Below are 23,769 nucleotides of genomic sequence, written 5' to 3'. Positions count from 1 at the left end.
CACGTTGTGTAGCAGGTGGGAAACGTGCACCTGGAAGTCGCTGTCCTGGTGGTTTTGTAGTTCTCGATTCTTGTTGAACCAGAAATGTATCTTCCTTTTCTTTCAACTCCTGCCTGTAAGCAGGTGAACTTGAAGGGAGGGTGGCTTTCCCTACGAAACAATAGGATAACTGATATAAAGAGAAAATCACAAGAATGCAATGCACGTAGCTGATTTTAAAAACAGCTCTTCAGGCTACAACCTTTGTTATTAAAAACATTTGATGGTAAATTACAGCCATTCTGTAAGCAGCCCTGTGTCTGGCTTCTGGGCTGGGCACAGTGCTTTGCTTTGGTCGTGTCTTGTCCTGGGCTGCTGGTTGTTGTTCCGTCTTACCTGTGTGGCTTACCCTGTCAGTCCAGGCTACCTCGTGTCACATGCCTGTGCTTTAACAGCTGCTTTTCACATCCAGCCTCCAATCCAGTTTTGGACAATGCTGTTCACTAACCAAGCCAGTGTGTTGTGCGGTTCACTTGTTTCCTTTCTCAGTATTTACCTTGCATGTGTTAACTGCAGGCACGATGCCTCCTGTAGCAACTGCGTTGGAAAGGCCACGTCCATGTTCCCTAAGGCTCCGTGTGCTGCTGCACTGCGTATCAGTAACTGAATTGATGAGCACCTATTCCCCTTTTCTCAGTATTTTCAATTTCCATATTTACCGCAAGTGAAGAATGAGACAGTCATTTGGTGAGTTCATCTGGAAAGAGGAAAACTAGGAGCTGGTTTGTCAGAGTCCCTGCCTGCTTCTGAGAAGAGCCTAAGCTCAACTGGATGTGTTCTGTGGGCCAGGGCAAAACTTACCCCTTTTATCTCTTCCCTGTCACATAACGTGCACTCCTCTCTCCAGACACCAGGTAATTTTTCTGCTGAGTTGTGTTTTCAGCTTCCAGCCAAGTCTGTGATTTGCCTGCTGTTACCCAACTGGTTGAACAAAGGAAGTTTGAAACTTTCTTTACTTAGAGTTTTGCTGTTCTGACACAGATTTTTTTCATACATTTAGAGTATTTGTAAAGACAAAGTACATTTATATAAAATGTATGTAAAACTCTTGTAAAAATACTTCAGAACAAAATAAAAGCTCTCACACAAGCATTCAGTGAAACACACAAAGTAAAGAAAAAAAAACGCACTTGTGTTTTGAGAGAGGGATTTCCCCAGCTTTGCTTGAGGACTGTGTAAGAGTGGAAGAATTGAAGAGAATGAACAGGGAGGAAGATGGGTTCAGGAAGCAAAACAGATGTGTTTGGTTGTACAGCCTGGATGAAAATAGAAAGCTGGCAGAAACGAGGTGGCATGAAAGATTTTTTGGATATTGTGCTCATAGATAAGCATTTGGTAGGGCATGAAGCTGGGGGCACTCTGCTACAATATGTCTGAACACAATAGCTGTATGTTTAACAGTTCGGATGGAATATGACCTACATACACAGAATCACAACAGTGATGAAAATTCATCATCGTTACTTAATTCATGCTTGAGTGGATGTCAGGCTCTAATTATGAGGCAGCTCCAGTCTGCTTAATACTCAGACATTTGCTGTGACCCTGGCACAGCTGGTTTTGTCGAGGACAGACATAGTCAAAAATTCCCTTTCTGAGCTCTCTGCAAAGACTACTGAGGCTGCAAGTGACCTGTGGGATACACTTTGGAGCTCTGATATTAAAGATTTGAAGGTAAAGAAAGGCAAAGAGTGTCCAAGTGCATTGCAGAGAGCTGTAGGAAGCCATTGAAGTTGTTTATGGCGGCTGAAATGGCGTCAGCAGCTTACAGAAAAAATTGGTCATTTCCACGCCAGCCAAATCACTTGTGAAGTAATTTATGAAGGTAAGAAACAAAAATAAACCTATGGAAAGCATTCTGAGCTTTCTAATTGCATACTGTCTTAATTTTCCTCTGCTGAGCCCCTTCAGTGTTTCTTGCCCCCAGCTTATGCTGCTCTTTTCTGTTCACTTTCAAGCCCAGTGCAGTCTGCTGCTGACTTCAGTGGCATCATTGTTGCACATTAAGTTCCTCTGAAAATAGTGTACCCAAATTGCTTTGAGAGTACACAGCCCAGCGTGGGAGAGGGTTATTAATAGAAACAGCTTCTTGCTGTTGTATGAAGACAGAAGATGAGTTATCTGAGTGCAGCAGGTGGAGGTGATTTTTTACAGCAATTGTTTACATTTTCGAACATCTAGCAGGGAATTAAAAAGGTCTAGTAAAAGCTGCATGGCACAGCGGGCTGCCGTACATTTCGTATCAGCATGGTGAAGGCATGCTTTAAATATTGTGTTGTTGATTTTGTAGGATGTGCTTAGCATTGTCTAATTTACAGCAGTACTAACAATTCCCAATCAGCCTTCAGAAAATTCAGTCTTCACTGAATTCTTCACTCTTCACCATTTATGTTATGCTGCAAAGAAGTCTTATTAGAGCTGGTGAGAAATGGCAAGATTTAAATTTTTGTCCCCTAAGGAGGCCAAGAGTTGAGAGAGATCCAAAAGTAGTTTGAAGGGAAACACAGGTATTTGAGATAGTCCCAAAGACTGTTTGCCAAGGCAGGAAGGAACCTGGGTGTTGCCGTTTGGCGCTTGCACCACGAAGAAGTCCCTCCTGTTCCCACATCTTCCTTCCCCATCGAGCAGCTCCTGACCTTTTGCACGTGGTCACTACTTGGGCTGCATCGCCAGCCACTGCCTGGTGTACCTCCTGTGAACTGCAGCCTTGCCAGTTTGACATCGAGCCTGCAAATTTCCGTGTCATGGGAGACGGGTGATGCATGGCTGCTTCATCGAGTCAGCCCTGTGACATTAAATAGGGGTAAACCCAGTACACTCAGGTTTAAGGATATACGAGGAAGAAAAGGAAAATGGACAACTTGTGCACCCACTCTCTGCTCTTCCCTACCCCTCTTCTCTGCTCCCCACTGCTGGCAGCAGCTCAGCTGCGGAACAGCCGTACAGGGATTGTTTTTGTTCATTAGCCCCTGTGGGGCCTTACAGTCCTCACGTACGTGTTAAGGAGAGGAAGGCTCACAGGCCCACCCAGTTCCTGCCGTGTGCATGCTGCTGTCCTGGGCAGGAATCGTGCCCGTGTTGGGTCCTGTGGTGCGCAGGCCCTCACCAGGGCCCCTCACTACCTGGAGCCTGGGGCGCACCAGGGACACCTGCGTTAATGGAAGTTACTCAGGAAGAAGTTATTGGAAGTATCAGATTTAATTTGATAGCGTCATTAATACCAGAGACCTCGGCCTTTGAAAATGATCGTTGCATTCATGAAATACTTAGAATCATAGAATATTTTGGGTTGGAAGGGACCTTAAAACTCTGAAAAAAGCAGCTTAGTTTGAACTACTCATGCCTTTACAAGGGGATTTTTTTGAGGGTCAAAGCCAGTTTCTTAAAGTGTGTTGCTAATAACACATTAGGCAATGAATTAGTAAGTTATTAAGCTATGAACAAACGAACCTGTGTTTGTTTTAAAGGCCGGTCATCTGCTCAGTTCTATTTTCGTTGCTGGGTATCGCTCTGCACAGCCTGCCGAGCCCTCCGCGGATGAGCCGTACTGCACTTGACAGCTCCCTGCCTCGAGTAACTTGTTATCTGTGCGAGACAGCAGCAAAGGGAACATCAGACAAGCGTGCTGGAATTGGCGAGGGAGGAACATTCCCAGCGTGAAATAAGGTCAGGCACGTTGCTGCACCAGGGCTGCGCTGTACCTTCACAGCCCTGGAGCAGTTTTTCTCGCTACACCTGCTCTCGCTGGTGGGAGAGCACGAGGTGTGTGCCCCGCGGTGTGACTTGGAAGGGCTGGGCCCCAGCTTGCTGGATTTGGCAACCTGTTGTGGTTCCCGACCACTTCATTGGTTTGCTGGACTCTGACAGATGGTAGGTGGTTAGCCAACAAACCTGCAGTTTCTCCAGACGAAAGTTTCTAATGTTGAGCATTAGTTTGATTGCTAGTAATAAACCACCTTACTGCCACCTGATAAATTAAGCCCATTAAAAAAAAAAATAAAATAAAATAAAATAAAATTTAAACAACCATTTTTAATGCTTTTTCATTTCCGAAGTTTTCATTTTTTTGAAGCTTTCTGAAAGCAATTGCACATCTTTTGCCCTAGGTTTGCCTTTGGTATATGGATTAGAAAGTTATTCTTACTAGAGTTTTAGCCATGTTTGTATCAGAAGGCAGTTTTCTTCCAAAGCTGTCAGTAAAAAGCAAAAAATCAAACCTCAATGATTATTATTTGTTTTAAATCAGAGTTGATTCTAATATTTTTATCACCAAAAAAGCAAAGTTTCGACTGACTGCTGAGAATGTTCATTGGAAATCAATTTTATTTTTATTTTTTGCCACAAAGAATTAAGTGTAGCAAAAGCATATTTTTCTGTTAAAAACAATTTTGCTGAAAATTTGTGATTAGCACTGTTTATCAAAACAGTACTGGTGAAGCAAGACTTTAATAGTACTTGTGACTGCAAATATAATGAGTATTTTATTTCTAGATGCCATATTCAGAATTATGTAAGCCTGTGAAAAGGATTATCTTCTTTTACTGCAAAGATAAAGCAAAGTATGTCTGAATAACCCAATTATTATCTAAAATTGTCTTTCATTTCTAAAAACAGATACAAGATGTTAGACTTTGCTGGAAAAACAAATAAATTGTGATTCTGAAGGCAGCTGATGAAGACAGCATAATAAATTATGGAAAAAAATAATTTACTGTCTTATAAAACCATGTGTCATTGGATGCATGACTGAAAAGCAAAATATACTTGAGGAAGTAATGTATTTGCTTGCATGCTGAAATAATTTCTCAATAGTGTCCACTTTAAAAGCCATTCAGCAGCTGTAGGGAAGATTATCCCCTGTAAAGAAACAGTTCCATTTTGTAGAGACTGTGTGTATTTTTCAGCTTGTTCTCTTATAGTTTGTACTTGCTTTATCTGGCTCTCAATTACCTAATTGGATACACTTTTTATAAGTGTCAGTGTGATATCATCCTTTATTATGAAAGTATTTGGAAAATGACTACATCATTTGGCTTTGTGCAGACAACATTTGCTCTTTTGGAAGTCGTGGCCTTACGGCCCTTTTGCACTTGCTGTGAAATCCTGCCCAGCCTTTCCCAGAGGAAGTGGCAGAGGTGGGTAGGGAGCTCTTATGTGCAGCTTCCAAAGCCCTAGCAAATACTCTGGCTGGGACTGAGGTTTTCGTGAAGATGATTTCTCTGCTACAGGTGCTATGATGGGAGACGATGCTTCCATAAGCACATAGGTTTCTCTTATCCCTGCTTTTGTTTAATTGAGGATTTCAAGAGCCTGGATAGAGAAAATGATTTTTATGGCATTTTACCACGGGCACGTATTCTCACAAGCCAATTTCAGTGTAGTAAGGATGATCTGCAGCACCTTTTACACTGAGTGGAGGTGGGCACATCCTCCAAACACCTCGCACGGCAGGAGCCAACTCCTTGAGCTGTGCCCAGAGGAGACTTGTTCTCTCCGTCACTGATATTAATCACCCTTGGCTAAAGTTAAAGGACGTTTTTAAACCACATGGCATCTTGTGAAACTGCACAGTTAAAGGACAAGTTAATCCTACTTTTTTACTGTTGTGGTTTAACCCGGCTGGCAGCTAAACACCACACAGCTGTTCGCTCACCCTCCCCCCTCCCTCTCTGGGATGGGGGAGAGAAACGGGAAAGTGAAGCCGGTGAGTTGAGATAAAGACAGTTTATTAAGACAGGAATATAATAACAATAATAATAATAATAGTGATAATGGTAATAGTATTAATAATAATAATGTGTACGAAACAAGTGATGCACAATGCAATTGCTCACCACCCGCTGACCGATGCCCAGCCTATCCCCGAGCAGCCGGCCCCCCCACCCCGGCCAGCCACCCCTATATATTGTTTAGCATGACGTCAGATGGTATGGAATACCCCTTTGGCCAGTTTGGGTCAGCTGTCCTGGGTCTGTCCCCTCCCAGCTCCTGCTGCACCCCCAGCCTGCTCGCTGGCAGGACAGAGCGAGAAGCCGAAAAGTCCTTGGCCTGGTGTAAACACTGCTCTGCAACAATTAAAACATCAGCATGTTATCAGCGCTCTTCTCATCCTAATCCAAAACATAGCACCCTACCAGCTACTAGGAGGAAAAATTAACTCTGTCCCAACTGGAACCAGGACATTTACCTCTGTTGTTTTTGGCTTCCCACGGCTTCTCTCGCATCAGGTGAGAGACGGTTGCCTGGCGATTGTCTGAGCCATTGAACTGGTTCAGTTCTTTGTTTCAACAGAAAACTGCTCGTTTTTGGAGGGGAGGGAACAAGTGTGCCTGCCGTTAGACCTCCCTACCTCACCCCGTGTCCTCACAGCAGCCAGGCTGGTAGCGGGGAAGCGGTGGGAGCATGTGGCTGTGGCAGTGGGGATGGTGGGCCTACCTACCACGCTACTGCTCTGCAGCTCAACCAGACGACGTGCGGTGAAACTCCTAGTCTTTGCAGCTGTCTCCTATAATTTGTGTTTCTGGTGTTACTGCATCAAGCACAGTCATCTCTTTCACTCGTCTGGGTTAACCTCAAAGCTTACACGGGTAATTTGTGGTAGAACTTTTTGGCTGTTGGTTTGGTGGCTTGCGAAGCAGAGAAATGCTTCTCGATCCGTTTGTCGTAGGACTGACGGTACTTGATTTCCACAGAGGTTTGTGCGGATCCTGTGCCCATTAAACCCAGTTGCTGGATTGAGACTTGAATTCCTGATATATACCTCTGTCAGGGTTTAAGTTAATTTATTTCAAGCTCATTTATTATTTTAGGGTTGATTTCAGTGGGTGTTATATCAGGGTCTTAGTTTTCCATGTCTCATGAATTAGAAACGTGACATTTCTGCTCATCCTCTCCCTTTTAGCTGAAGACTGATGCATTTTAAGATCTAATATCCATACACTCTTTTCCAAAAAATAAAAATAAAAAATTAGCTTCATTGCTGTAAAAGGTAGTCGTAACTGCATTTTACATGGCACCACTTATCCAAACTCTTTTGCAAAGTTCCTTGTGCCTCTTAGAAAAATACAAGATATTTTATATGTCAAACTATTTGTCAGCAGGCTTTGAAGAGGACAAAATGCATATGTAGAAATAATAGGGATATTCAAATTGCTAGTATGTATGAACTAAGATTTGATTTGGTTAAGTACCAGGTTTTTAACTCACAAGATGAACAGATAGGATGCAGGTGCAGCCAGTGGTTGATTTATATCCTGTATTTCCCTGTGCGTCTTCATTCTTGCCCGACAATCTGAATGGAGTTTTCCATGACTTTGTGCTACATCTGAAGAAATAAATCTGTGACAGGATGGTGATCTGGAATGACATAAGCCTGAAAGGCTAATGGAGGGGTTGTGTCTAAAAGTGTTATATTTAGTGTGAGATTTTTAAGTTACTTTAGTGAGCCATTAAATTTCTCCTCCTTTCTGGTTCAGTCATTATTATCAGTTGTAATTTACAGTTTTTTCCATTGATAATCCAAAATACAGTGGGAGAAAAAAGATCTGAAAAGCATTACTGCTTAAACTAGAGACAAAGTATGCATTGTACTAGTATTAACCTTTAATATCTGTAAGTGATCCATCTCAACAATAAGAAGAACCGTAAGTAATTTATTGACTTTTTCTGTGGAGACACCGTCCTTCAGCTTTTTCCTAGCCAACTAGTAGGAGCTACGAATATTTGTCCTGTTCTTAACCAGGAAAGCCCAATTACATGGCAGCTCTGTGCTGAATGACTAGCCTTCATAAGAAATGTGCTTATTCTGTTCTTTTTGTTTGTTTGTTTTTTTCCCATTCAGAACCCTATACTCATAATAAATATATTGCAGGCTAAATTAGTTATCTTAAATGTTAACTGAGAGCATTTTGGTTGTTTACTGGTTATTAACTTTTATTATTTATTTATAATACTCGCATAGTTAAACACATGTTTTTGTACATCTTACTTTGTATATGCTATCAGTTCTTGGTGTGGTGCAGTTTGATGAGAACAGATTCAAGCTCTCAAGTTTATTCTTTCAGTTGGAAAAGTGCCTTAAATCATGTATTTGATTTATATACATAACACGCACCCCAAAAAGCAAGGACAGCAGGTTTGCATGCCTGCCAGATGACTTATGTTTTCTCCCCCAGGGACTTGCACTTTTTGCTCTGTGGGCCATAAATCATCACCTACAAAATCATGTAAAATGAGGTAACACACCGCTGTGTTGTGTTTTATCACACTTGATTAAAATCTATGTCCCTGGACAGCCAATAATTTTAATGTCGAAATAAACTGTAATTAGCCTGTTTCTTGTCATAGCATCTTGTTTACACAACAAGACAGTTGTTTCCCCAGCCTTACTGTACCGCATCCCTTCCCTTCCACCGGCCTCCTTCTCGTCTCGCCTCTCCCTAAAAGATTTCTCTTTTTGCCCAATATATTCTTGCATCTCAGTCCAACCACCCATGCCCTCATGCCACAGTCTCACCAACCATCCTTCCCCAGGCTGATGGACCGGTGTCCACCGTGTGCTTCCAGCCTCATTTATTCTGCAGGGCACCCTTCTGCCTCTGGATTCTGGAGGGCTTCCTACCAAGGGCAGTTTGCTGGGGGCTCGCTCCAAGGAAAGGAGTGAGCTCCCGGCCAGATTCTGCGTTTCAGAGGAGCTTCATCAAGCCTCATGGATGGAGGTTCCTTTACCCTGTCCCCTTGCTGTTGTTAAAGCAGAAATTATAGGCTTAATACATGTTATGGATAGAAAACTCTTTGGAACAGTGGAGCTTATATTGGGTGTTCAAAGTGGTTCCTGCTGAACTTGAAATCAATGAAAAGCCATAGAAAGCCAGCGGGTGGAAGGATGTTAACAGTGTGAGTAAGAGGCGTGACTGTTTGTCAGGACATGGAGGAAGTGAATCCTACATCTTTATTGCTATAAAGGATTGCATCACTCGGTGCCCGACAATAAAGACTACTTTCCGAGGTACTTTGTTAGAGGGGGCCCCTTCAGAAATGAAAGGAGATCTTGTTCAGCCAATCCTTTAATGACTATGTCTGTCTGTGGGCATCTTGGGGGGAGGAGGGGGTCAGATAGCCAGATGAATTTTAACAGAGGGTCTTTGTGTAAAATATATGGACATTAAAAAAATCAAGAAAAAATGTAAAGTTGCAGGGCAAAAAGTATTGCAATACTTTGTTCTGTATCATGGTTACTTCGCAGTAAATATTCTGAGGATGGCACTTCAAACCTTTTTTCCACTTTTAAATCTATTTCTGTTTAAATTGTATTCGAAAGAGGTCATTCAGCTGAGTGTGTAGGAAGATAAATACATTTCAAATGGCTGGATTATGAGGAATTATGTTCACCGTACTTGTCATCATGTGTAGAGATTATTTGTAGTCCTAAGGTACTCAAATTCAGCAGTTTAATATTAATTCTTAGTTCTTTATTTCTTGAACACCGAAACAAGCAGACATAAGCCTTCATTTGAGCAAACTGAATGGAGTTGGTAGGTTGGAGAACGAGAGGATTTGGACTCTGTTCGTTGTGTCGTAGCGCTATCCACCCATTACAAACAACTTTATAATTTACTGTATTAGTCAGTGATAACTTAATGAGCTGCCAGTGTTTGAAAGTTGTTTGAAAGTTGTGCACACTGTGTTTTGTTCAGTTCTTTCCTGCAGAAATACTGAGCAGCCTTTAGTGAGAGATGCTGCCAGTAAAAAGGTAGAGCCTCATTCCTTCACTTAGCAGCCAGAAACGGTTTTACTGACAAAATGCTGAACTTCCTACAGACTTTAGATCTACCTTAAATACAATTGCTGTAGCCCATTTTAATGTCTAAAAAAATTAACACAAATTTGAAGACTACTTTTCTCTCTTTTGTTGAAGAAGCTTGGCTATCATGCTTACAGTTTCTGTACTTTCTAACAACTGATAAATATATAATGTATCTACCATTTTTCTGCCTGCATGTCTGAACAACTTGTGAATAATTTAATGTTTTACTTTACCACTTCGCCTCTTTCCGTAACACTAAAATGAGGAAGATAAGATTCTGATAAAGTATTAATTCAATGGGAAATTGGAAAAAAATATATATATTAAGCACTGAAAATTGTTCTGTTTTTCTCTGGGGAGAGCACAAGCAGTGAATGCAGCTGGCGGACAACAAGGGAGCTAAACAGTCAAGGTGATCATAGAATAATTTGGATTGGAAAGGACTTCTGGAGGCCATCTAGTCCAACTGCCTCCTTGGAGCACATCTGCTTATCACAGGCTTGTCCAGCTGAGTCTTGAGCACCTTTGAGGGTGGAGATGATGTTCCAGGAGTCTCTTGAGTCCTCTGGTACATGGGCCACACACATGGGACCTGTTACCTGGCTGGCTGCTAGCATTTGGTGGCAGTGGTACACATTTTCCTGCTGGTTCAAATCTTTTCACCAGAGCACAAATGCGATCTAGTGCCATGGTGGCAAAGCTTATTTCTGGAGCAAAAAAATTTGCTGCTCACTCTAAATGGGATTTTAATAGATGAGAACACACTGATTTTATAAAGGCTTCTATGTTTTAGTACTTAACATAATCTGACTTTATATTTTCATAGTAGCCAGTTCTTTCTTTTTATTACTTACTAGGTTTTGCTTTGTTTTGCCATATCCATGTGGTTTACATTGCAGCAGTTTTCACACATTGGTTTTAAATGTTTGAAGAGAATTAAATGGTTCAGGGAAATGTTATAAGTATCCAGGACAGCAGCAAAGTCCAGGCATTCAGCTGCAAAGCAGGGTGCTCCACAAGTGAAGTTTGACGCAAAAAATCTTGTATGGTATAATTCACTGTTTAATAAAGTGTTATATATGTTATAGTTAGACCTGTATTCTGCCAAGTTTTTGCAGTTGATGACATCCTTTTTTCCTGATATAACTTTGATTTGATATGGATTTGTTTGGATTGGAGAGCTGCTGCAAAGTTCGGAAATGTTTGGTTGTTGTGTATCTTTAACATGAACTGCAGCATCTGTGCCTTTTCTGCTTCATTTTCCTACCTGCTTCTGACTCCCAGGATATATCTGGGAATCCCATGTGTTCTGATGGGGAAGGTCGGTATGCATGACGTTTTCCAGATGTGCTGCCTGTATTTAAGGGTACAAGATAAAGGATATCCCATGCAGATCTGTGCGTTACTAATAGAGAAGCCTGGTGCTAGTGGCATCTACACATCACAGATCTGATCAAAGATTGCTCCTATGACCCAGTCTCTGATTTATGTTTGAATGCACAATGAAAGGACTGCTTCCTGAGACAACCATGTCCTTGGGTTCAGAATTACACTGCTGATCGTTTAACACCCTGCTAACTGTTATCAGCCACACAAGTGAAACACCTGAGTTTGGAGGGGTTGTGTGTGTGGGGAATGTGTGCAGGGACTAAAATACACACAGTTTAAATGCACAGGGACAGTATATATGGCATGGCAGATGGAGTAGTGAGAGAGGGATCAAAATTGTCCCCTGGAAGTGATGCCAGTGTTCTGGAGCAGGTCATGCTTCTCAAAGATCTCAACTGCTTCATCTCTTAAACCACGTCCCCAGTACCAGTCTTGCAGTGTGAGCATTCTTCCTTTCTCTTCCTGAGTAGCTGCACTTACAGCTTTCGGTTATCTTCCTTAGACAAGCTAGGATTGATCAAGTCAGTCAAGGATGAAGAATGAAACAACGAGGTAATGGTTGTAGCTGTCATGCTTTAGCTGTTGGAAACACATCCTTGATGAAAAGCAGAGCATGCCTGTGTAATATTTCTTCTGTATGGGAACAAACAAAACCTGCTGACACAGCACTACCTTTACCTGACAAGTTTGAAGCATCATATAGATTGTCTGGAAGAAATATCTCTGAATCCAAATATGACAAATAAGACCAAAATCTGGGAGGGGGGAAGAGGATGTTGACTGGAATTGACCTTCGGTTATACAGCTCTACAGCTGTGGGAATCCCCATGGTGTACCCTTTGTAGGCTTTACTCATGTGAGAGAATAGGCAGGAAAATGTTTTTGCTCTAATGCAAGCTATTATTTTTTGTAATGACTTTTTCTTTATCCTTAGCATCACTGTTATTTCCCTCAGTGTTTTCATGCAGTGAAACCATGTCAGGAGGAGCTGTGATTTCATCAGTGCCCATTTCTGCTTAACATATTCAATTTACCAAATCATACGTGTCTTTCAACAGATTTTGGTGTAATCATATATTTGGAGACTGTAACTTCAACAATACATTTGCCCATTGTGCCTCTGTTTGGGTTCTAAGTGTGCATCCATAAATAGTAATCAGTAGTACTATTGTACGTTAGGTTTTCAGCTGAAGAACCCTAAAGATACAGGGACAGACAGCAAGAAAATATTACTACTCACTTGAGGAAATAAAGATGATAATTCTTCCCAACCTGCAAATCACTAGGTATTTATGATTTCGGCAGCTTTCCACACGCCACAATTTGTGCCAGGGTTATTGGCTTCTTTAACCTAGAGCCACATCACGCGTCACCACCCTGCTTGTCCTACCTGGAACATTTCTGTGTGTGATTCACACTGCAGCTGCAGAATCACACATGCCAACACAAAGGAAGCAAGGGAAAGGAGCAGGAATTCTCCCCTTGGCAGCAGCACGGAGCTAGGCCCAACAAAGTGCCTGTGTGACTGTGGCTGCATTCAGTCGGTGCTTGCTGATAGCATGCTATAGATGGAATGTGCTTCTCATTCTTTCTAAGAATTACAGCCATAGTAACTGCATATCATACTGCATTTGTTTTACGTTTTCAGAAGGAAATTGTCTGTTGATTCTTAGTTGTCAAAGGGCTTTTCAGTCTTAAACTTAATCATAGACTTGTCCTAGGGATTGGTAGTTCCAGATGGTCTAAAAACCCTCGGTCTCTCCCTTACTCTGTGTTTAGATCTGTTTGCTTCAGTGTCTTCAATTATGGCTATATAATTAAAACGTCGATTAGAACTGGCTAGCTGATGAGGCCAGAATGAGGAAAACTGACTCTGAACTGGCTAAAACTTGTACTGTGTTTAGTAAACTGGCAGCAGTCCCACCAGTAACTCCCTTCATCCCAGTTCAATTAAATTTGTTTATCTATACGTCGGGAAAATCCCATTTAGCTGGAATCCTACATGAATGATCATCAAAATAAGCAGCTAACAAATTCTTTGTGTTCATTAATATTATGAAAATCTTCTTTCTCCAAGCACTTGTGTGATATATCACTTTTGCATCCCCATGGCATTTCATAAAGTTGCAGTAGAAACCCCCCCGTGCTGCATAACAGTGGCTGGAGAAAAATGACGTTAGTTCTTACAACCTCAGGATTTTTATAGCGTATCTGAAACATCTCTAGAAGGTATTACGTCTAGCTGCATACCAGCTTTGTGGAGTATTAATAGCAGTGTTTCTTTTGTGCCAAGTGGATTACTGCCATATAAATTTGTAATCAGTGTAACAGTGCATGCAGAAGAATTTCAAAGCAGCTACTCAACTGAAAACTCTTTCACTTTATTAATTAACCATTCATGAAGAGACTGAAAAGGGAGGATTGTGAAATGTGGAAAAGAATTCAAGTCTTACAGGGAAGAGGTGAGAACTGAGTGCAGGATCACTTGGGTCTGAAACGCATGGCAACAGCGAACACTTTTGAGAAGGAAACTACAGTAGCAGAGACGGTAAGCTCAAAGGGTGCTTCTGGCCTGTGGTGCTATGGCAAGATGATGTCAGCTGCTTGTGTAGGTGCATGGTATTTGTTTTTTACTGCATGCATTTGATTATTGAGATTTATCCTCTTTATTATACTCTTTAATATCTTTATTGGTGATTTGGATGAGGGAATTGAGTGCACCCTCAGTAAGTTTGCAGATGACACCAAGCTGGGGGGAAATGTTGATCTGTCGGAGTGTAGGAAGGCCCTGCAGAGGGATCTGGACAGGATGGGTCAATGGGCAGAGGCCAGTGGGATGAGGGTCAACATGGCTAAGTGCCGGGTCCTGCACTTTGGCCACCACAACCTCATGCAGTGCTACAGGCTTGGGGGAGAGTGTCTGGAAAGCTGTGCAGAGGAAAAGGATCTGGGGGAGCTGACGGATGCTCACCTGCAGATGAGCCAGCAGTGTGCCCAGGTGGCCAAGAAGGCCAACGGCATCCTGGCTTGTGTCAGGAATAGTGCAGCCAGCAGGACCAGGGAGGTGATCGTCCCCCTGTACTCGGCTCTGGTGAGGCCACACCAGTTTTGGGCCCCTCACTACAAGAAGGACATCGAGGCCCTGGAGCATGTCCAGAGAAGGGCTACAAAGATGGTGAAGGGCCTGGAGCACAAGTCCTATGAGGAGCAGCTGAGGGAACTGGGGTTGTTTAGTCTGGAGAAGAGGAGGATCAGGGGAGACGTTATTGCTCCCTGCAACTACCTGAAAGGATGGTGTGGGGAGCTGGGGGTCGGCCTCATCTCACAGGTAGCTAGGGATAGGACTGGAGGGAATGGCCTCAAGTTGCACCAGGGGACGTTCAGGTAGGAAATGAGGAGACATTTCTTCTCAGAAAGAGCTGTCAGGCACTGGGACGGGTTGCCCAGGGAGGTGGCGGAGTCACCGTCCCTGGGGTTGTTCAAGGAAAGGTTGAACGTGGTGCTTAGGGACATGGTTTAGTGGGTGACATTGGTGGTAGGGGGGTGGTCGGACCAGATAATCTTGGAGGTCTTTTCCAACTTTAATGCTTCTATGATTTAATGAACATAAGAAGCTGCAGCCAGCGCCCACCCCTGCTAGGAACTACAGATGCATTGATCCAGCAGCAGCCGATACCGTATTCTGCATTTTGTTGTTGTCGAAGGTATTGTCTTCAGGAAAAGACCTTCTGAAAATCACCCATGTAACCCATCCAGTTTTGCGGTGTCCTGAAAGTGAAGTTTTGTTGGTGAGCTGATCACTAATCTCAAATGTGTCAGACCAGACTGGGAAGAGGAGCCGTACCTGGCCAGGGCATAAACCAATACAAACTCCTCCTTTCCGTCTCCTACTGCTTCTGCTGGAAATCAACCCAGTGAGTAAGTACTCTGTACCTGCTGTATGTAGTTGTTAAAAAATAAAGCTTTTGAGCTCAAACTCAGTCTTTTGAAAACAATTCAAGAACTCTTAAACTTAAAAATTATTTTAACATCAAGTTTTGGCTTTCTGTTTCCAGCCAGTTCTGCACAAAGCTGTGTTGTGGAGGGCCAGTCAATATTGTTGACTGTGTTTACTATTCATTTATATATATTCATTTATATATATATATATTCGTATATATATATATATATGTATATACACATGTATATACACAGATGCAGGTAGTTTTTGATCAAACCTTCCACTGGCACAACTGATTGTGTAGTGAAGGCAACTAGTTACCCTCACCCCCTTAGTTCAGTAATTATTTATACAGATGTAGTTGGCACATGATGGGAATGACCGCAGTGTCTCAGGGTGTATGTGCTGGGAGTGGCCAACATGCCTGAAACTGTTGTATCTTTACAGGACATTGCCAATAAAGCTATGTCTGACTGACCATTTTAAGCCACTTCTTTTCTCTGCCGTTATTTTACCAGGTTTATATCAGCAGCGGCCCCTTGCCTGTGGCTCCATAGTTTTCAGGCATCAAAGATGTGTAGTGGTATGAAAGTGGCTTCTTGGTCTCCCATCAGCTTCTTTCTCCTCTTGCCACAGAAATTCCCTCTCTGTCACCTGCCTCAGTTGTCTCCCTCCCTTGCACTGTACTCAGAGGCTCAGCAGCAGGGGACTGGGTGCAGGGTGGACATGGGAGGGGTGGCTGAAATCATGGGCCTGTATAGTATTAATTTTATGAAATTAATAGAAACAATGAAATGAAATTCCAGAAATATTTTGCGGGAGCATCCCAATCTAAGCGGGTTCCTCTTCTTCACCTGCCTTCATAGTTTTCTTTACCATCTAATATTAACACTTCCAGGACATTGAAACCCTCATTTTATGTCCTGAAGGTTGTTTTTGTTTCTTGTTTTACATTTAAGATACAAAATGATCCTCACTGATTTTAGGATTTCTTTTATGGTAATAGTTCAACTTTTTTGAGAGATTGTTTTGAAGAAAGACTGGCAGCTGCAGTTCAGCAGCATAATGTGCAAGCATAAATAGAATGCAGGAGGTCCATTTATCTCAGCCCCTATCAACTTATATTAATCTGATGCTGAGGCTTGTTACAATCATGGTTTGTGTCTGAGCAGACACACTCAATTAGGGTTAAGCTTGGAAAACTAATCTAATATGCCCATGTAACTTACTTAAAGCTTTGCCTATAGATTTCTGGTGAAATCAAGTAATTCTTTTACCTCTTAACCTTTAATAAGTTAATGTCAAAATATTGGGAAAGTTTATCACTATCTGTGGTTTTGGGAGATACTGAGTTTAAAATAGCTTTTACGTTTGCTTGGATATATTTTGATAAATACCTATTTCTAAGTTTTCTTCCCAGTCCAGCTTCTACTTGTATGTCATGGTATTTTATTAAATGTGAGTTCACTTCACAGATTTTCTAGATTACGTTACCGGAGCCCTATTTAAGCTTTTTCTTAGAGAGAGTATTCTGGTAGACAAGTCTAAAAGTGAAATTTAAGAACACTTATTGAATTCTATCAGGTATAAAAATAGAATAGGCCGAAGATGTACCTAAACTCTATGTTAATCTCATCCACATCGAGAAAGGAAAAGTCATTCTTTTCTTGTATTTCAATCTCCTTGGCATTGTAGAGTGATGATTTAGTTCTCAGGTTTTCAGGCAGGTTTTCTCTCAACATTTTCCCTTTACAAGAGCCCTGTAGAATTTATGGATGCAAAAATATCAAGTTCTGTCTCTTTGAAGTCTCAGCTACCATTTCTTTCTTGCTTAAAATCAGCCTCTGGATGACACTTCACTATTTTAGCCTAGTGGCTAGCCTCTGGCATGGATTAATTTTTATAAACTTCTTTTTAATTTAAAAAATCAACACAAGCAAAATACTTGCCATAATTCGACATTTAAGTATGGCTACAAGAAAGCTCAGAACTAAGCATCATAACAATCAGTATTCCCTTGTTACAGTGTAAGGGTGTTCAACTGTACAAAGCAGGTTACATTTCAGATTAGAAGTAACTTCTGTGTTATCTTTTTAATGTGCACAAAGCAATCATTTTGTTCAATAATGTAGTATGAGTCCAATTTAGATTTTTGTCTGTACTTCTGTTTTCAACAAAACAAGTGTCATTTGTGTGCAGAGACAAGTAATGGAGCATGCTTTAAGCAGAAAAACCTGAACAGCAGATCTCTCTTGTGGTGTGCTTTTCTTCCCCCTCATTTAATTTCCACTATTATTGAAAATGCACTGATACTGAAAGATACACATGGCACTTTTTTAAAAGACTGTGAGATTTAGCTTGTATGTGCCCTTTTACTTGTTTTTCATAAACTTTTCCAAGAACTAGTAATTTCAGACCTCCCTGTATGCATATGTTAGATGCAAATTCCCCATATAATTTTTACAGTCTCTGCGTTCTTCAGGCAAGATCTCTCTTGCAGTCCTCTGCATTATTATTTATCCCATTATTGCAGTGGGATGTGATGGCAATTCTGATAGTGAAGTTTCTCTGCAGAACCTGCTTTCTGCAGGGACTCAAGGGAAAAAGGACAGGACAAACTATAGGTGTGGATCTCATAGATGGACTCCTGCACAGTGTTTGCACGGTGAGATCTTGAAGTACAAGGTGTAGTAGGCACCATGTTTTCTAGCCCATTTTTTCCCTGAAAAATGAGATTTAAAATTAAGGAGAAATGGCAACACTGGTGGCAGTGGCTTATCAGCAGGTCTGACAATTAGCTCGTTTTAAGGAGCAGAAGAAACACAGGACCATAAATTTGTGTGCTAATGCAGTGTTGATTCTGCTGCCAGCGCCTCCTGCACTGTACTGCTAGGAGGGATACTTGGTCCTCTAACATGAACATTTCAGAGCTTGGCACTTAATGCCAGGATGTAAGGAAGGGTCTGTAAATACTTGTTGGGATCCAGGGGAAAATCACATTAAGGCATTTGAGATGTTCCCTAAAGATAAGGCTCCTATACAAACAAAAAGATGAAAGGAACAAGAATCTGGCAGTGATCAAGGTGGTGGCAGCTTAAATTAATGATCCCCAAGAAAACTTGAGGTTAATTTATTGACAAAAATATTGTGACAGTTCCCAGGAAGAACTGGAAAGAGTATACAGACGTAATTCAGTGTGGCTGCTTCTACTGCGGATGTGCAGCACTGCACCTGCAATCAAAAACAGACGTAGAGATGGAGCTTGAGAAAAACAAGAGCTGTTTCTTTGCCAGGATTCTGTTGACTCCATCAAGTTGTTTGTGGTCATTTAAAGATGTTCACGGAGGCGTCGCCCATTGAATGCTACTGTTTACATGACATGAAAGAAGAGATAGGTGCAGTCTGCTTAGATTTGCAACGTAATACTCAAAGAATACTACCGTCTTTAAACTGCTAAGTAGTTTGCTGATGCTGTACAGAGCAGAGAAGAAACCCTTCTAATACGAGCTTTTGTTGTAGTAATGCCAATGGCAAGGGAAAATATTCTGATTATTTTCCTGGAGATAGAGGCTGTGGCTGTTTGGAAAACGCTGCATTACACCATCTGTTTCCTTCTGATTGTGCTCCACCGCAGCCATTGTTGTGATTAATTTCGTTGCTTCTAGGCACAAATTTGAGTGCTCGAAAGAAGATTAAAAGCTTGTTTTACGGAGGGGGATGTAGCTAATGGGTAGCTTTCAGTTGGATTGTGTGTACTTAACAACTTTACAACTCAAGTCATCAGTCTTCCGTGTGCTTTAGGTACACGAGGGAAGCAAGGATGGCGTCTTTTTGCTTCGCTGTAATAATCCTCTGCACGAATTGTTGGTGAGATGGCCACCGCGTGCCACTAGCGTCACAGCACACCACCAGGACAGTCACCTTTCTAGCTGGTGGCTCAGCTGCGGGAAGGTGATGAGCAGTCTCACCCACCTTCCAGTCCACGGTCGGACCGGTTGCTGCCATCAGGAGGCTGCTGTGTCCCAAAAACCCAAAGAAGGAGTAGCCTGACGGACTGGAGGACTGTCCCGCTGGCTGGCAGCCTGCAGCACAGGCCACATCTCCAGGCCACATCCACCACCTCCGCTCAGAAGCTCAGCAGCAAGGAGCACGTTGTGGTGGTGTCTCTGGGGGGGTCATTGTTTCACCGCATCTGTCTCACCGTGCCCCCAAGCGAAGAGCAACCCCATAAAACGGGAGATTTTGTCTTATATTGATGCTGCACCTATTTCAGTGCCATCCTCTTTTGCATGAACACTGAACGTGTAATATAGTGGTTGTGTGTATCATGGTAGTTTTCCACCACTGGGATGTTCCCCTCCTTTCTTCCTTCCTAGCTTTTAATTCCTCTGTTACTTAAATGAGCTTGGCAGGCCTTTGATCCAGGATGAGTAGCACAGCTGCATTATGCGGTGGTCCATCTGCTTATTATAATGAATTTGGAAAACAAGTGACATTTGCATGAAATGCATTAATTCTTATTTACTTGTCTACCTCTCTTGATCATTGCATTTCAAGAATGACACATTTACCTATGATTTCATATCAGAAGTCAAGCATTTTATCCCTTGCTAGCCAGGTACATTCAGGCTAGTGTTTCATAAGTTAATTAATATTTACTTCCATGTGACTTAAGTAAAGGTTGTCTGTTTTAATTTGCTTTCAGAATAATGAGAGTTGGTAACCGTGTTTCAGAACACTTCTTCAGTTTGATGTGCACTATGGTATGGACGGGGTTGTGGTAGATCTGGAGCCATACAGGACATAGTTAAACAGAATTGAGAGGAAAATGTGACTGCCAAGTAAAGCAGTATTATCAATTTCCTCTCTCCTGCATTGAAAGAGACAGGGGGAACAGACAGTGTAGGGTTTCCTGATGTGTTTTCAGAAAGCCTGGGATTCATTTCCCCTCCCTTCCTTCCTATTAGTTGTTTGTTAACTCCCAGGAAGATTCAAGCTTTTCTTGTGAGACCTTTCTGCCTGCAGATTCTGGAGACAGGCTCGGCCTTTGAGGGGCTCACGTCTCATAGAATCACCGAATCGTTCAGGCGGGAAAAGAGCTCTAAGATCACCTGGTCTAGCCTTTAAGTCTCACCTCTGAGCAAATTCAGGGAGAGGAAGAGGAGCTTGATGATGAGAGTCTGACTCAGGGTAAATGAACGGAAGAGTAGTTTCTAATTAAGAGCATCGTATTGCCAATGGTATTTGCTTTAAATTTGCTGGCATAAAGCACAGTGGAGGCCACTGAGGGATACGGGACGCTTCAGACACAGAACTAGGAAATGCAGCAAGCGCCAGCATGAGATTTCTGCCCATCTGAGCGCTGATTTGTGAACTTGCGAGCAAAACGTGGACTTCGGCGAAAGACCTTCAACTGCCCTTCTTCACCAAAACCTCGTCTGTCTCTGTGCGACTACTGAACCTCCCCTCTCAGTAGTGAGAAGGCTGTGAAGACCCCAGCAGTAGGGCCAGCTACTCGGGATGAGAAGTGGCTTTGGAGAGCTGCGCACGGCTGGTGTGAGCTGACGGGCTGGATGCTTTGAGGGGGCTTTTCCTCAGCGGAAACAGCTGTTGTTTTGGATGAAACATTGAGAAACAGACAGTTCTGTCCTCTTTTTGAAAGTTTCATCTGCTAATCCAGCCGCTTATGTGAGCTGTGCCTCCTTTATTCACAGTAGTTGCACCAGAGACAAGAAAATAGGCTGTAAGCTGTAGCAAGGTGTCCTATCTATCTGCTGTGTGAAGTGTGCCAGAAACTGAGAGGATCTTGCAGCTTTGTGTAGAAACTACCTTGGCATTTTCTGTTCATTAACTACAAGTGATTCTTCTCTTTTCTTTGTAGTTAAAATAGGCATGGGTTTCTGAGGAAAAGCACGTCTAATCCAAATAACTGAACTGCACCTACTTCCAGTTCTTTAAATCTGTTTTGTTTTTTTATCCTTTTTTATTAGTGCTTGAATCTGACAAAGAAATCTTGTGTTCCATTGGCATTTTAAAACAAAATCAGAGTGCCTCACATTGTGTCAGAAGAGTGTAATTCTGAAGAGGTGCTTTTTTTCTTCCTTTGGTGAATAACTCGGTGAAGATACAAGAAGACGCATCCATGTCACAACGCCGGTTTTTAAAGGATGGACATGAAAGTCACTTTAGGATCCTACCCAGATTCGTCCAACTCCTTCATAATAGAAGGCATTCACGAAATAACACACGCCAAATATGCTCTGGTGAGGTGACTTTTACAAGTGATTGTATATTGTGATTTGCATATGCATAGAATGTTTGCACTTAAGTTTAAGCAGCATGCGAGGTGCATATGAGTAAGCAGCCTAGTGCTGGACTTGCTGATTTTCACAACTCCTATGGTTCTTGCAGGAACTAGTGTTTTTTTTGTTGGTGGTGGGCTTTTGTTGTTGTTGTTGTTTTGGTTTGGTTTGGTTTGGTGTTTTTTTTTTTTTTGTGTGTGTGTGTCTCAAAGCATCCTTGTGCAGGGATCCAGTATTTGTTATAGTTAAGAAAATATAAATCTTTATCCATATTAGTTATTACTCATGGGTAGTGATTACTCTCTATCACCAGTGCTTACAGGAGAAAAACATTATATGTGCATGCAGTTTTGTTGTTCCTTGCAGTTCCAGGTATACGATAGTACCTCACAGAGATTTGAATGCTTTACACCCCCCCCCCCCTTCAGTACTCTAGAAGAACTTCACTGAGTGCTTCACTCTTAAAAAACAAGTAACTATACCCCCAAAAAAATGTTTTAACTGTACTCAAAAGCTCAGGAAGCCTCTGATCTTTGAGTGTGATGTACTAAATTTAGGACTTGCAACCATTTAGTCAATCTTAAAGTCTTGTTTCATACAGTATGTGGTATAATCATATATTAGTATAAGCGAAAATTATATAATATTTGTGTTTAGTAAAGCTAAATGTTTTTATTTCTTTCTTCCCCTAAGATAGGTTAGCCCTGATTGGCTGAGATAAGCTGAAGCAGATTTTTCGATAATTAGTGGATCCTTTCTTGGTTTTATTTGCACAGTGAGCTATTATAGTTTAAAAAAAAAAAAAAAAAAAAAAAAGAAAAGAAAAAAGAAAAAAAGATTTTTTTCCTGCTTGTTTTTAAACTAATTTGGAGCATATGGATTTGAAGTAAAAATAAGCTCAGCAACCTCTATAGTAAGTATAAATTTTTCAAGGCTTTCCAATATGCCTTTCCCTCATGTTGACACTTATCCTTGGGGACAAATTGGAAAGAGAAAAAATGCCTCTGTGGTGGTTCTTTTTGCTCACACCTTCTTTTGTGCTGTGCTCACTGAGCCTTTGGTAACTTCTGAAATGCAAAGATTTCACTTTTCCTGACTGGGCATTCTTAAGGCCAAGATTTCATACAAGTGCCAACTTTTAAATCATCAAGTTTTAACAATTAATCCCATTCAAGTCAGACCAGAAAAAGGTTTTATGTTAATTGCTAGTAATCATAATATTGCTAGTAATAATTCTTCATGGGAAAAATTCAGCCATATTTTAAATACATGGGATGCAATGTTACAAAACAGAGCAAATCAAGACCTCATCAAATTTTAGCCTTACCTTTATTTAGGATTCAACCATCACATGCTCATAATCACACTGTAGTCAAATTCAAAATGTAGCCATAGAAGTGGTCACTGCTGGCCATTTGTGAATGTTAAACCCAAGTATTGGCAAAGCTTTGACTGCATGGGTTAAATGTATTGAACATGTTCTAATATAAACAGTCCTCATTTTAGCCTACTTTCCTTCAGTTTCAGATCCCTCATACAAATTTTGTAATGCTATACAATCATCTCTTACTTGGAGGTTCCTTTCTCTATATATAGACGTGTACAGTCAGAAAACTGAATGTTTCTGTGGGAAGAAACACTCTTCTCTCCCACCCATCTGTATTATTATTCCAAAGCTCCTTTTGATTGTGCTGCAGTCTTCTTTTTGAAGTCTTCAAGTATGCAAAAACTCTGTTTCCTCTCCTTCCTGTTACCCATTTTATGTTGACAGTAGAAAAGCAATTAGATGGTTCTAACGTTAACTTTACATATACAGTAAGAATTAGTCTATTGTTTTGGTCAAAGCCATTTTATGGCCTTTTGCACTGATAAGAGTCTTCCTGCCTTCCTGGTGGCAGACTTTAATTAGCCTTCAGTGGCAGTTTCAGACCAAAAGGTACACCAAATGTAGATCAAGGTTTTAGACTGGAAAAGGAGAGGTCCTAGCCTGGGAGCAGTCCTATCCCGTAGCTGTGCTGGGTGAAGTTAAAATTTTGGCAAGCATTTATTTCCTAAGTAAATGTACTTGTGAGTCTGTGAATCTCCTGACGTATGCTTCTCTTTTCTTGTGACAAAATTAAGCTGCTCAGTCCTGTTGACCTGTGCCTCGCAGGGCTGTGTTTTCTTATTAGCATCTCTGGAAACTGCTGAGAGTAGCTTTGCTCCCTGCTACTTCAGCCTTCTACCCGCATGGTAAAAAAAAATAATATAGAGAGAATTCTTTATATGAACAGTAAATATCATGGTTCATAGAT

At 41.6% G+C, this 23,769-nt stretch overlaps 1 protein-coding gene across 17 annotated transcripts in view; it reads left to right on the top strand.

Annotated features, from left to right (window-relative positions):
- MCF2L (MCF.2 cell line derived transforming sequence like) overlaps positions 1-23,769 on the top strand; it is a 161,612-nt gene that overhangs the window by 37,604 nt on the left and 100,239 nt on the right. The window contains exon 1 of one of the 17 annotated variants that reach the window (XM_013197454.3): positions 20,174-21,436. The exons of 15 other annotated variants lie outside the window; for them this stretch is intronic. In XM_013197454.3, the coding sequence (XP_013052908.3) occupies positions 21,316-21,436 (121 nt within the window). In that variant the 5' untranslated portion in view covers positions 20,174-21,315. Of the gene's footprint in view, positions 1-20,173; positions 21,437-23,769 lie in introns of those variants that run through there. One more of the 17 variants, XM_048077870.2, reaches the window with a different exon arrangement.

Source organism: Anser cygnoides, chromosome 1 (genome assembly GCF_040182565.1).
Source record: "Anser cygnoides isolate HZ-2024a breed goose chromosome 1, Taihu_goose_T2T_genome, whole genome shotgun sequence".
NCBI lineage: Eukaryota > Metazoa > Chordata > Aves > Anseriformes > Anatidae > Anser > Anser cygnoides.
The sequence above is the reverse complement of the archived record's forward strand: the minus strand, read 5'-3'. Positions and strand labels throughout refer to the sequence as shown.